Source organism: Melozone crissalis, unplaced genomic scaffold, assembly GCF_028551555.1.
Source record: "Melozone crissalis strain CALT ecotype California unplaced genomic scaffold, PUWL_Pcris_2 ptg000013l_1, whole genome shotgun sequence".
Classification (NCBI taxonomy): Eukaryota; Metazoa; Chordata; class Aves; order Passeriformes; family Passerellidae; genus Melozone; species Melozone crissalis.
Window position 1 is genome coordinate 13,891,046 of NW_026535791.1, and position 14,824 is coordinate 13,905,869.

The following is a 14,824-nucleotide window of genomic DNA, read 5'->3' on the forward strand; positions in this document are numbered from 1 at the left end:
TACTTGTCTTTAACAAGTACTTGTAGAAAAGTCTCTTTTTCTTCAGGTTACCAATGCTTCATAGATAAACAAGGCTTAAATTTTTCTGATAAATGAGATGCTGGAGGGATCCCAGAGTCACATCTCCCACAGCTTAACATTTAAGTGCATAACTAAAATGCTTCACTGAGACTACCAATTACTGCAGTTCTGTTACTACCGCACAGAACTGCTCAACACCAAACAGAGCTATGAGATTCCAGAAGCCATTTTTAGCCCAGGGCACTAGGCCAAAAATAACCTTTTCAGTTCTCTAGGAAGCCAAATGTACAAAGATATGAAAACTGGCAGAAGGAGTACAGCACTTCTTGCCAAAATACTGATTTTTATTTTTTTTTACTGTGTACAGTTACTACTCCTTCATATTACCCAATTCTTAACTGATTGCAAATCTATAGTGATATTCTTTTTGAGACAATTTGTGAGTTGTAGGTCTGTGCCAGAAGCTACTATGAAGTGAGCTTCTGCATTGTGTTAATACATTTAAAACCACTCCCAGGACTTAAGACCTTAATGTAAGCTTTAAGCCTTTACTGCTATCCCAACATCTTCCAGAACAAAACTAATTCAAATACCTCAACACCCATTCTTCAAGATATCATACACTGACAGTTAAAAAAACATTAAAAAAAACTCCAAAAAATACCAGAGCACCAAAATTGGATTTCATTCACAGTTTTGTCTCTGATTTGTTCTGAGACCTGGATTAAGCCATTCAAAATTCCTGCTTCTCACTTTTTCCAGTCTATACAACCAGGGATAACCTGCATCATTATAAAACAATGAAACAACTCACTGCACAAAGTTTGCATGGTAATTTTTTAATGGAAGCACAGAGCAAGAGCTATGCTAGGAACAACTAAAAGTAGAAATCTTAAAGTCATTATATTAATAGACTTAAAGACTTTAGCTCTTAAATTCATTACATTGACAATCAATATAATTACATAAAAGGCTTCCAAATTACAAGAAATTCAAAAGACTACTTTCTCTACCCTTAGAAGTTCCTGACCGGTTGGCTGAATGTCAAAGTCACACACAGCACACTTCAGCAGAGCAGTAATAGCAGCAATACCATGATATAGAAGTGTCTCATGGTCTACACCATGATAGTGTCTGTCTTATCTCTAAATTCACTCACAAAAATGTCAGCAAATTAAAGTTACTGGTTATTTTAAATTACTTCCAATTTTCTTTCAAATCATAAGATCCACACCATTTGCTTGAAAGATTTTTTTTGCAGAGAGTCTGCCAGATTATCTTTACTTTTTATGGTGAATTTGAGACAGCACATGGAAAAAGAAAAGAAAAAAAAGAAAGAAAGCTCTGAAGACGAGGGAGAAATTTGACAATTTTTTAAAATGAAAAACAATTTTAGGCTCTGCAGTCTTTTTTGTCCCCCCCCCAAATAAAACCTCAGAAAAATAACATATAAAACTACACATTGCCAAATTAACATAATAGTTTTCCATCACAATTGAAAGTTCAGACAGTGAATAGAAACATCCATTATAACATGGCTACAATTCAGTAAATCAGTCTTAATTTCTGCACATTATGACTAAGAAGCTATATCATCATATTGATGCTATATAGAAACTAGAAGGAAATGGCACTGATGGGTCTCAAAAGAAGTCAAAACATTTCAGATGGATGGCACAAGGATGTTCTTGTTCATACATCTCCCTTCAAACATACTAGTAAGCAGGGGGAAATAAAATACCACGTCTAGCAAACCTTGCAAGTGACAGGACATGTGTGAGTGAGGAAAAAATCAAGTCAGTAACACAAGGCAATCTGAAGGGCTGCTAAGTGGAACACAAGCAAGGAGTAGGCATTCAGCCAGACTGGAATTCAAACCTTGGAAAGGGGATCAGAGACAAAACTTACTGAGCAGGGAAACTACACTGTACAAAGTGGAAGGCAAAAGGACAGTTTTCTTGAACTGGGATGAACTCAAGAAACCCCAACAAAACAAGCAAACAAGAAGCCCTAGCAACACAACATAAAATGAGCATGGGAAACCCTGGGTTAAGTTGTTCCCCTTGATCAATCACAGCTGTATTTAGTAACCAGAGCATCCTTGTCCTGCTCCAACTGCTGAGAAAGCTCCTTTCAGCTTTGACCAGACACTCATTCCAGAAATCTTCATAACAGTCTGCATTTTTAAATTATATAACATATGAGTTACACTATGTTCTTCCTCCTTCCCCACTGAATAGACACACAGCTTTGTTGTTAATTCATTTGCCTTGCCTTAAAAAGACTGAATCGAATGAATTCAGCTAAGCCTCACTATTCTCAAAATACAGTAATATAATAGCAGCAATAGACAGGTACTACCTGTCTATAGTTCAATAATCCCTATTTCTCTTGTCAATAAGTTTTAAAATTCAAATAATACAAAAAGTTATTTTAAAATAAAAGCTTTGCTGACCACAATATTTCACTGTCTTTAAAATGGGACATAATGTTCTTATGTCTATACAATACTAATGTTCTTACTATACAATACAATAAACTATTGTATTTGCATTTTTGGTATTTTGCCTTACCCTGTAAGGGTTACCCAAGTATGTATTCTGTTCTATGTCTTTTCTTGGCTTACCCTCCGATTCAATTTTCTTTTCCTACCCCAATTCTTGCCCATTTCACAAAACTTCTCCATCAGTTTCAGTGATTTATTTGCACACACATTTTATGAACCTGTTTCTTTCTGTTCACCGAACAACAGATCCAGCTTCTTACTCATGCTTTTCTCTTCACATTTAAATGTGGTGGGGTTTTTCCCCTCATCTTATTTATTTTTCATTTTTCCTTTTTGTCTGTCTAATGTAATGCTACAAAGGAGAGGTGTCACTGCAAATAGCACAACCAAACATGCACACTTTAGATGCTAAAAAACCTCATGTCTGATCACATAAGATAAATTGAAGTGAAAGTGTCATTTGCAGTCACTTGGCTACTTTTGAAATATATTACTTTAGAATATAAACTAGTATTATAATAGTATTTTAGTATTCTTTACAGTATAAAGAAATCAAGTCACATGCTTAAATATATTTCCAAGATACACTTTGCTGAATTTTATTTAATTCAAAAAACGATTTGCCTTAAATCCTTCACACACATAAGAATGCCAGCTGCTCCAGCAATGTCACTTCCCACCAGAAAAAAGTATTTACCAGATGACAATAGTAGTAGAAAATACCTAGTTTATATGGTTAAATCCAAAACCTACAAATTAAAGCAGTTACTAATCTAGTATTTTAAAGCACCATGGTCCTGAAAGGAAATAAAAATATTACAACTACTGCACTTCACACCAAGGAATAAAACCACCCATCTACAGAAAATCGACATTAAAACCTTCTCCATCCAGCAGCACAGGTCACTGCTAACATTGGTGCTCAGCTATTTTACCCTTGTTCTGCTTCTCATAAAGACCAAGAACTCTATTCTGATATTTAAAACTTCCAGCTACTTCCAGTAATTTCTCTAACCATTCCTAGAAGAACTACCTCACGTAATCACCATGAACTTAGCAGTTAGCTTTTAAAAGTTTTAAATCCACATAAGCTCAGCTGAACATGAAACACATTTCATGCAGCTTCAAAAGCAAGTGCAAACCTCCTCAGGCTCCAAATTAAGTGCAAAACTAATCCCCACTTGGCTCTGCCAAGATCATCATCTCACAACTTTTGACTTTTTGTTTTTTCCTTTAAGAATATTTCTCCTACAGCCTAGGATAGGAGGACAAAAGACTGTTATTGTTATTTCTATTTTTAAATAGTTAGGAGGTTTACAGGCATTAGGGTGTTCTGCACCATACAAGGAAAAAAAGAATAAAAAGCTGGCCAGCAAGACACCCTTAGAGAAAGACGCTGGGGAGAAAGCGTCAGAATTTCATAAATGAACTCCTCCCACAAAGAAACATCTACGCACAAGTTTAGCAGAAAGGAATTATTCCTCCAGAAGCTTAACCCCTCAGTTGCATTCCAAAGAACTGCTCTGATGGGTGTGTAACACCTTGCACAACATGGTCAGCAGAGAACAGTCAGAAGTCAGATGTACCACTATTCCCAGTTTTGACAGCGATCCGCTCACTGAACGCAGGGATAACATTTCTGGCTCTTTCACTTTTACACATCAGAGGACAATAAATGGGTGCACTTGCCATAATTCTGGTCTCAGCAGAACAAATTTAAGATATCTCTGGTTTGGGAAGTGCCATTTCAATTATTTAAATCATATTGATTTTAACTGTGAATTAGCAATCTAAGCAGCTTGGGAATGTTCACAAACCTAATAAATGCTTACTAACAGTCAGCAAGAACACAGCAGGCAGAATGATGAGCAGTCAGCCTGTGGCCCAGAGAAGTTACTCATCCTTCCTAGAATGGTCATTCTGATACACAAAACACCAGTCTCTCCATCTTGCTTGATCTTGTAACTCTGCAAGCAGCAAAATCACTGGGGTTTCCTAATGCAGACAAATGGATGCTAAGTTTCCCAAACTTAAATTCAACAATTAGTATTTTAAAGTATGAATTTGAAACTATTATTTGTAGCATAAAGTCTGTAAATGTCATGTATCTTGGAGCCAAACTATTTTCTCCATGTTTATCTGATTCTCTATGCACACAATTCTAATCATTATGAACATAACTGGCATTTTTCCTCAGTTTTGCAGATTTCAGAGAATTATCCCAAGCCATTACACATATTTCCCTTCTTTGGCTTCATATATTTTCTTCAACAGTTCCTAAGTTTCCACTCTCTATGACACTTCTACTTTTAACAGTAACATCTTTTTACCTATTTCCTTGTTCAAATCTGTATTGCATTGGCATTTGCCCCTTTCCTCTTCCAAGCCTACTGTGCAAATATTCATTCCACTTTGTCATAGCTGATTCTGCCCCAGCCTCTTCCCCTCACAGAAATATTCAGTGTTTTCAAAACTCTCTGTACAATAACCGTGTTAAGACTCCTACAATCTCTCCTGTTTAAGAGATGTCCAAACCAAGATGCCTCTTTTGCTGAAGACACAATAGAAACAGACCAGGGAAGGACTAAAAGAAGGCTCACAAACAATGCAAGGATATTTGGCTTCTACCTCCCACCAGTGATCACAGGTGAATGAATCTGCAGAACTGCTTGTCTAAAGGCATTTGAAAGGGAACCTGTAGCACCTTGACTTCCATAACAGCTCTTCTGGAGATGAGTCAGGCTTTTCCAAGCAGATTGGCCAAGGATGCAAAAGCAACAATATTTCTATAAAAGCCTTCAGCTTTTATCTATTTACACGCACAGCACATCCAAACATAGCAATTCCAGGCAGAGCTGTTTAAATAACTGCCACCCCAAAAGGGGAAGTTCTCTTTGGGGGTAAAGGTTCAATTCACAGCAGAGCCTAATCCTGCTGAAAGTGAGGGGTTTCACCCTTTCTCCTATCCCTTCCCATGGTTTTTAGGCTGGCATCTCTCCTACCTCTTAGCCTGCACACTAGTTTTGACTAGCAAGCAAGTCAAAAAGAAAAAACAAACAAACAAATACAAGGGAAACACACACACACAGCCAGTGGTAGAAAGCCATTAATCTGCTCAAGCCACATTCTGAGACAGTAACCAGACAATTGTGTACTCACAATTTGTTCCATGCAACAAACAGTCTTTATTTTGTGCTGAGGAGCATGTAACAGTGCCTGCAAAGTCACTGGCTACATTTCAGCTATGGCAGCATAAATCTCCAGACAAAAGAGGTAACTTTCAAAAGCACCACTGACTAGACTCCACAGCAAGAGAACTAATAGACTGTTTTCAATAGAACCCAATAGCCTTGATGTTTAGAAGATCCACAAGCAAGGATACATTCAGGCTTCAGGAGGAACAAAAGGGCCAAGAGGGTTTAAATGGTATTCTGTAGTCAGAAGTTGCTATGCACATCCATGTTTCTAAAAGAACTCTCTTAGTTTGATAAAGTTCTTTCCCAAAGTATTGCTTATTAGTAAAAAACCAGAAATTAGAATATGTTGGCACAGAGATGCCCAGAGAGACCACATGATTAGGTGGTGTCAGAAACTGTTAAATACATAATAATGAATATAAAATTGATTTATCTTCATGTTTTAGCCATAAGAATTACATCTCCTAAGTTTTGGCTGCAGGGTAATACTCAATTCATTGGTGATAATAAGCAAACATACTTACTCCCTCTCCCTGTCCTAATATACTTAAGATACTCTTGTGTCAAAAAACAGTAAGTAAGGTTAGAAACCTTCAAATAAACATAGAAAGGCTGTAGGAAGAAACTGACTTTTGAAATCAAAAAGAAACTGAGTTCTATTATTTTTTTAGCCTTATACAGACATTATTTATTGATACGAGTTTAAGTTAAATGACCATAATGAGAGGCTCTCAGCCTTATCCAAAAAATCCACAATTTAATCAAAATATTAATTCAAAATTATGAATTATTCAAAGTAATTATCAGAGAGAATTCTTAAAAGGAGCAGGGCATATCAAATATATTTTTCTCTTGTGGCCAAATAACAATCAAATTCTAAAGAGTCCATATAGTGGTCATATTTGGAAGTGTGCAGCAGCACAAACAAGCCATGACATCCTGCCCAGTACAACCTGCACTTTGAAGAGGAGGAACCAACTGCACATCTGCTGCTGAAATTAGGAGAATTCTCACATGTGAAAGAAGAATTACATTAATAAAGCAGGTGGAGAAAATAAGAATAAATTATGGCAATCTAATGTACACAGAATCATAGAATGGTCTAGGTTGGATTGAACCTTTAAATGCCATCTAGTTCAACTCCCCTGCATGAAGCAGCAACATCTTTGACTAGATAAGGTTGCTCTGAGCCCCATGCACATCATATTTAATGTTTAAAAAAGGGGGGAAAACAAGAAATACTACTGTTGATGTTATCAGCAAAGAGGAATGAAAGGAACATTTTTCACCCAAACCAGCATCAAGGCTCACAGCAATACTATGATTTTTCAACCTTGAAAGCAAGTCCATCATTACAGCTGAAAAAACTATTTCAAAGATGCTGCCAGGCAAAGGTGTCTTCAACACAGCATTGTCTGACAAGTATAGTCCACTCAGAAGCACTTTAAAAAACAGCAGGCAGGAGCTCTTTTATCAAGAGAGCATTTTATTGCACAAAAAAAATACACATTCCTTCCAAAATTTCATACTGCCCCATGTAGCAATAAAATACTTCAGTAAGTAATTATTTTCTAATAATCTAGCATGCAATTTAAAGAATTGATTTTCTTCTCTGCCGGGTCCCTACCAGCAGCAGCAAATAATCCCTCCCCATGTGCCTAATTCATCCAATAGAAATGGATGAAGCAGGTATTCACCAGAACAGGTTCAGAGGATCTGTCTTCAGATACACTATCAAAGCCCACAGAAAGAGGCTGAGGTAATACAGCAGGCAGCCATGGTTACATCTTTGGGCCTTTGCTTGCTCTTTTATAAAGAAACATGCTTCCAGCATTCCCAGTGGTTTGGAGGAACATAATTGCATGCTATTACTTAAGAACTATGTGATTACTGTGCCACTGCCTTCCGCATAACCCAGCCTGTAATAAAAGTGATAAGAATAGCATTTATTATTTCTGAAATGGTTTCTGCATTGCATTCACACTGATGTGGTTTAAAATGCCTGACTAAACTCAAGACACTTTGCATAGAGGTTTTGTTTTCTTCTAACAGTGCTGTACACCATGAAAACTCCATTCTGTGTGCAGAGACCTGACCAGGTCACAGCGCTTGAGCAGAACTCTCAAAGGCTGAGGCAGAAATGCTCTATCACATTGCTATAACCAAGATGGATTTAATGCAAAGAAAAGTCACAGAAGAAAAAGCATAACCAGAAGCTGCAGGAATAGAAAGTGACAAGTACAGTTCAGCCTCTGTAGTTATTACAGAATGTAACTGCAGTGAGAACTAGAAAAGTCAAACTATCCCATCACAGCTGCTAAAGGCAAACAAGCCACGTCCCTTTCATAAGTGCATCAATTGCTATAGAAAATCTGACTTCAAACTTCAGGAACAAAATAAATGCATGAATAGAGAACTTGAAGTTGATCACTCTTTTCTTCCTCAGACCTACAAAAAGCACTCAGAACCTTTCTAGAAAACAAGTTTGATAATATTTTATTTGAGAGAAGCTGAAGATGATCACTTTCTGAATCAAAAAGTATTTTCAGTGTGCAGTACTAAAACACTGTCAAGTGCAGACATGGTTTCAGTTTTCTGGAAATTCCCTCCTCCTCAGAGCCCTAAACTTAACCCCCCTCACTCATCTCCTCTACATCAAGAAGTAACTTCATTTTTCAGCAAGCCTGGCAATCCTCTCCTCCCCTCAAAAAAAACAGTGAAAGGCTACCCCTACCCCAAAAACCAATGTTTCAGGACTTCAGAGATATGTCAGCACATCAGATCCAAAACTACAAATCACTCATTTCAAGGATCCATTCCAAGTAGTACAAGAAAGTTTTATACTATGCACATTTATGGAGAGGAAGCAGAAGAGAAAATTCCCATCAAGAGTTTGCCCCAAGAGTTTCAGAAACTTGGCCTTAAGCCAAGCATCTCTTCTGTTTATATATTTGTTATGTAATGTAACAAACGGAAAAAAACATGGATATTTTGGAAATATATCAACACACAACTTTCAAGGCAGTTCCCATTAAACAGTTACAACAAGCTGTTACAAACAAAACCTTAAAGCAACTATAGATTAACACAGTGTTCTTCTAAAAAGGGACAATGATAAAAGGGCTGCTGTTGTCACAAGATTAAGACAAGGGTTGATCTACACTGCTGTTTATATCAAACAAGAAGAGAATGAAAAAGCAATTCTACATTCAATTTCACATTGAATTCATATTGTTTACATGTTTTCCATGCAAACTCTGGCAAAAGCACAATAATGCTCGGAGACTATTTTTTTCCCTAGAAAAACCAGTAGAACAAGCAAGCATGTAAGAAGCAGGTGCTACCTCTACATACTACACACAGCTCATGCCTGTACAGCACATACTTACACAATACACAAATACTAACATGCAATCACCACCAATCAAACTATTTTCTTTCCAGTATACAACCCCCTCAGCATACAATTTGGTTTTCCAACAATTTGGTTCAATATTAAACAAACTCAACTTCTAGATTTCCAAACTATTATCTCGTATTGCAGCATGTCTGCTGAAATTCAACTTTGAAAAAGAAATGAGATTAAAAAATGCCTTGCTTGGGATGACAAGCTGAAAGTCATTCTTCTAACCACACAGAGCTTCCCTACCATGCCTATCCCTTTCACATCTGCTACTGAGTCAGCTGATGGTTAGAATGGTAATTCATGCTATCAATTCATGGTAGTTTCATTCATCAAGTTTCCTTCACTTCTTTAACTGATATCAGGATATAGGTGCTCACACAGACCAGTGTGAAATCCACTCAGCAGCAGCCATCAAGTAACAAAGTTAAACAGCAATAACACATGACACCTACCACACATCTGAGGCACCAGCTCTGGGACAGACACAACAACCACGTGTTGTCTCTGTATACAGGAAGGCATAAATGCCCTCATGTGCAGCAGTAGCTGAGAATTTAGATTCATGTTATCACACGTCTGCATGCAGGTATAACACCTGCTGTTTTATGGGACAAGAACAAGGGACTACACATCTCCTGCTCTGCTGCACAACACAACTGTGTCCAGCAGGCAAACGGGGACACAAGGGCATGTGGAGGCTGTATGCTGAAGACCTTAGCAATACACTAATGTTCCTCTAATGCGGGTTTACACCCTTCTACCTAGTGACACCATGTAAAGAAGGGATTAGGTTCCATCACCTGGGATAAACAGGAGCAGGAAAACTCACATGACCCTCTGAGGTGGGTCTGCCTCCCTAGGTGAGAAATAAGTGTGCCTTTTTTCATGTTGGAAAAAAGGTGTGAGAGCAAGTTAACACAGACTGAATACATGTCCCCTCACCACTCCTGCCTGCAGGGTTGTCAGGCCTGTCCCCTTGCAGATTTATGTAATGATGGTGTCCCCCACTGTAGAGTACATACAGTGCCTGTGATGATGAGGATTTCTCTCTACATTTGCCCTGGAAGATAGCATTGCACAGAGCTGGCACTTGTGGCTACCTGACTGTAATGACACTAAGGGGCACATCAACCCCAGTGCTGAACAAGTGGCATTTATGAGAGGTAGCATGCTCCCCGGGGCATCTGCACAGCAAACAGTCTTCCTATGGACATGCCTCCCCTGTGGCATGCAAATAGGCGACACGTTGAGAGGCACACGAGTATCTCAATGTGGTTACATACGGACTTGCATCCCCTCCGTGCCAGGTGGGTTCACCCGCAAGCAGCAGGACACAAGCAGCAGGTATCCACCCTGGCACTGTGTGTGCATTCTTGCCGCGGCTGAATCAAAGGCGGGCTGGCTGCCACCGCAAACCTCAGCAGTCAGGGAAGGGTGGCACAGACACGCACATCCCCCAGAGAGAGAAGAGGACAGGTGCGAGCAAGAATTCCCCACACATTCCCCCAGTGTGCCAGGGGAGAGGCAGCTCTGCCTCACCAAGCGCCGAGCGGGGGGATGGAGGGGAGCGTGCACAGATCCAGCCATATGGAAGCAAACACCTACCTCATACACCAAGGCGGGGGAATAAAGAAAGCACAGGGTCCACGGAGAGATGGGGGTGGCCTCGGCTTCCGTGCGGGGACGGGCCCCGAGGAAGGCGAACCAAAGGGTGGGGAGTGGGTGCTCGCCCACTCGCGGGAGGTCGGGGGGCACCGCGGGGGCGGGGAGGGCATCCCGGGCCATTCAACAACCCCGCCTTCCGCGCTCCCCGGCCGCCCCCGCCCTGCGCGCCGCTCGCCTGGGCTCACCTGCCCGCACCGTGTCGGAGAGGTCGTGGCTGAGGGCGGCGGCGCTGCGCGGGAACTCCTTCAGCTTCCTGCCGCTCAGGTTGAGCCCCCCGGAGTGCGCCGCCTCCTCCAGCGCCCGCTCCAGACCGCGGGTCAGCGGCGCCTGCAGACCCAGCGCTCCGCTGCCGCCGCCGCCCACCCCGGCTACCGCCGCCAGAGCAGCAGAGGGGAAGGGCTGCGACTCGCCTCCCAGCGTCGCCATCTTTCCCTCGCCGCTGGGGCTACCCGAGAGGGCCACCGGACCTGCCTCCCTCCTTCCCTTCTTCTCTCCCTCCTTCCCCCTCCTCCTCCTCCTCCTCCCGCTCGCGGCGGCGGCGGCGGCAGCGCGAGCAGGGGGCGGAGGCGCGCGGCCCGGGCGAGGCGCGCCCACTGCGCATGCTCCGCCCCTCCCGGCAGCGCTCCCCCCCGCGGCGCCACCTAGCGGCGGCGCGCTAGTCCCGGCCCTGGAAGTGCCAGTGGGGAGGCGGAGAGGGGGCGGCTCTCCATTGTTTCCTTGCCACAGCATTCCTTGGAAAGCTAGCCCGGGAGGCCTGCCCGCCGCCGACTTGGGCCCCTTCTGCGGGCAGCCGGTGGAGCTGTCCCCCGGCAGGGCCCGGGGCTGGATGGGAGGCGGTGGGCGGTGTGAGCCTGCAGGTGTGCCGGCAGCAGCGTGTGCGGGCTCGGCTCTCCGCAGTGGGAAGTTAGAGGCTGCAGCGGCCGCTGCCACCGAGCGAGGCCTCGGGAGCATCTGCCCTGCAGAAGGGCTTTCTGTGCCGTGCTTCTCCCGCAGCGGCCGGTGCACACCTGCTGTGGCTCCTGCCCCAGAGGGACTCTCGGAGGATTTGTAGTGACAAACCAAGCGTAGGAGCCACCATCCGTTCAGTTTCCGCTGGGATGACCTTTCCGAGCGGTGAGGGTGATGGGTTTAGTTTATTTGCCCTTCCTCTCTGCAGCTTGGCCAAGTTAAGCCCAGGAGATGCAGAGGACCAAGGCCAGGTGTTCCCACAGGGGTTACAGAGTTTAAAGTTAACACAGGACTTGTACAATGTCACCCCTGACCTGTGCTCTACAGACCATTACATTCACTCACTTATCCTGAGCCGTGATCAATGGTTAAACCAAAGCCTTCCCAGCTCCAGGAAGTGAAACGCTGAGTGCTACAGGGACAAGGAAGACCTAACTGGCACAAGGAAATAACCCCAAGTTCCTCAAGAACAGGAGACATCATAGCGAGTTTAGCAGTCACAACCAGAAACAGCACTGGGGAACGAGAATAGGAGAAAGGGTGTTAGAGGTGGACCTTTTCACATAAAAATAGCATCCATTAAAAACTTATTCTTTATAATTAAGATATTTTCTCAGTAACAGAATTTTTCATTTTTCTTTTATATGCATTGTGTCACTGCAAAAGTGTCAGCAAGCAGCAGTGTTTTTAAAGAGATGCCTTACATTGAGGAAAGAGCTGTAGGGTAGATGGGTAAAGGATGTTATTTTACTGTAATTACATTTATAATGCACCTAAAATACAACCCCTGAACTTAATTTCCAGTGCAAATTCCCCTCACACCTACTACTGCTACCCGAGCACCTACTACTGCCTGTTCTTTATTTTGATGGAGAGATCTTAGTTTTTAGCATGACTAAATCAGTGTACTACCAGTTCAAGAAAATTTTGGATGCACCAGAAAGTAAGCCTTGACAGCATTCCTTGGAACAGTCCCTACCCAAAGTTAACCAACAGTTACCACAACATTTGTGCCCAGATATCACATTGCTTTTGACAAAGCTTGTTGGTGGGTTATGAAGATCATATTACCCACAAATTTCCACTAGTCACAGCATGCTTTGGTTTTGTTAAAATGTTTAATTCCAGTTTGCGTGTAATCTTTGCATTGCTGCTGGAAAGCATAAAGAAATAGATAAATAGCTACATCTTCTCAGCAATTTGAAGAAAAGTGTTGATAAAAAGTAAGTAATAAAAACATTATTCAATTCAAGTTGAATAAACTGTGAATAAGAACAAACTGCTAGGCTCTCCCTATATTTTTAAATGGAATTTCTTAAATGCAAGTTTAATGAACTAAGTACTACATTCTTATACACTTAAATAAATCTGAAATACTGTAGATTTTGTAACTCAGTAAATGACTTTGCATGGGAGATTTCCTGTGTATTAAATTACCCAGCATTGTGGAATTTTATTTGGAAATTTTAAATATAGAACGAAACGTTCAGGCAGCATAGATGAAAAATTTCTCTTCCAGCATCAGGTCTTTACAGTCAGGAATCAGGCCTGTCTTCTGGTGAGGTTTTCTCACCAGTGGAACACCATGTCCCTTCCTCTCCCACTTCTGGTAAGACATTATTTCTAAAAATGATTTTTATTTAAAAAAAAAAAGATGGTTTTATTTTTCTCTTCATTGACCTCACACCATAACACCAATCCTGAGAACTGATTCACAGCATCTCACTGAAGGGAGATTAGCAGTGATACCTTTCTCAGCCTTATTTGAAGGACAACTCATCCTCCTTTGCAGGAGGTACCCAAATCCCAGAGGAGCCACCAGGTTACCCTGCTTGCAGGCAGACACCGTGTGCTCACCTTGCCTGCCCTGCTGGGCTCACATGAGGGGCTGTGGCTGGCAAAGGCAGACAAGTCAGCACAGCCTTCCCTCTGAAGACATGCAGCATGAGGACAGCTAGGATTACAGAAAGGCTGAGGCTACACGGGCACTTGGCCTAGCAGGGGTTAAAGATGTAGGTTTGACTTTATAGGAGTGCAAGGGCACACAGTAATAATCAGGGATCAAGACTGATTTAAACTGCTTTTTGATCTGAGCAGCTGAGCTGCAATGCAGGCATGACCTGTGCTTATCACACACTAAGTTCAAACTCCTAGAAGTAATACAATGAAAACAGTCCATGTTACCAAGATTGTAGAAAGAAAAAAAAAAAAGCAACAAAAAAAAAAAAGCAAACAACAACCTGCAAAACCTGCAGAGAGCTGAGGCTGTACATTGCCTTCACTTTCTCTCCTCTCTGCCTGAGCACTGTGCCAGATCTAACTCTGTTCCTATAGATACAAAGGATTAGAAACTGGAAGCACTACAGAAAACAAAAAGACCAATCACACCAGCACCAGTTTCCTATCTATGCAGGTGCATTTGGAAGGTCACACTCCATATTTTGGCTTTGGTCAGATCACTAAGTGGGCACATCCTGGCACAGCAGCTAAACTAAGCTAGTGTCAAGGTGTCACTGCAAGCAGGCGTCCTTCCATTCCTTGCCCCCACTAGTTCCTATGTGACAGTATTTGCATTTGTTTGTCTTCTCTTCAATAAGACCTAGAACAGCTTAAAAGGAGCAGCTCTAGGAGGAAAGGAATGCAGAAGGAAGTCTTTATGGATGGTATCAGAAGACAGGTGACTCTTCTGCCAGTCACACATAATGGTTGTGAGAAGAAAACTCACACCAGAAATGCACAGAAAGTACCACAGCTAAGGAAGACATGTGCCTTAGAGTTTCAGAGTGAATTTCTATGATTCTAAATTGGCAGAAAAAAGGCAAATGGCAAGGCCTATGTGCCTTGTGAAGATCAGAGTTGGGTGGGGACTTATGTCCAGGGAGTTGGTCCCTCACAAGATAGCATGGGACCTCAGTGTGAGTACCTGTCCTGTGCTAGACATGGCACTTTCACAGCATGCATCAGGAGAGCCTTACTTTACCTCAGCATGAAGATATTCACCTCATGCTCCATGTGCTCCAAGAAAACGCTGAAGAAGGAATTGTGTGAAGTAGTTCAGACACAGTCAGGGTACACCAGTGC

At 42.0% G+C, this 14,824-nt stretch overlaps 1 protein-coding gene across 7 annotated transcripts in view; it reads right to left on the reverse strand.

The window, feature by feature from the left end:
* LRCH1 (leucine rich repeats and calponin homology domain containing 1) overlaps positions 1–11,335 on the reverse strand; it is a 120,522-nt gene extending 109,187 nt beyond the window's left edge. For all 7 annotated transcript variants that reach the window (XR_008482853.1, XR_008482854.1, XR_008482852.1 and 4 more), the window contains exon 1: positions 10,981–11,335. Coding sequence is in view for 3 of the 7 variants with exons in the window: in XM_054271988.1 (XP_054127963.1) it covers positions 10,981–11,221 (241 nt within the window). In the remaining 4 variants the exon portion in view is untranslated. The remainder of the gene's footprint in view (positions 1–10,980) is intronic.
* Positions 11,336–14,824: the final 3,489 nt, after the last annotated feature.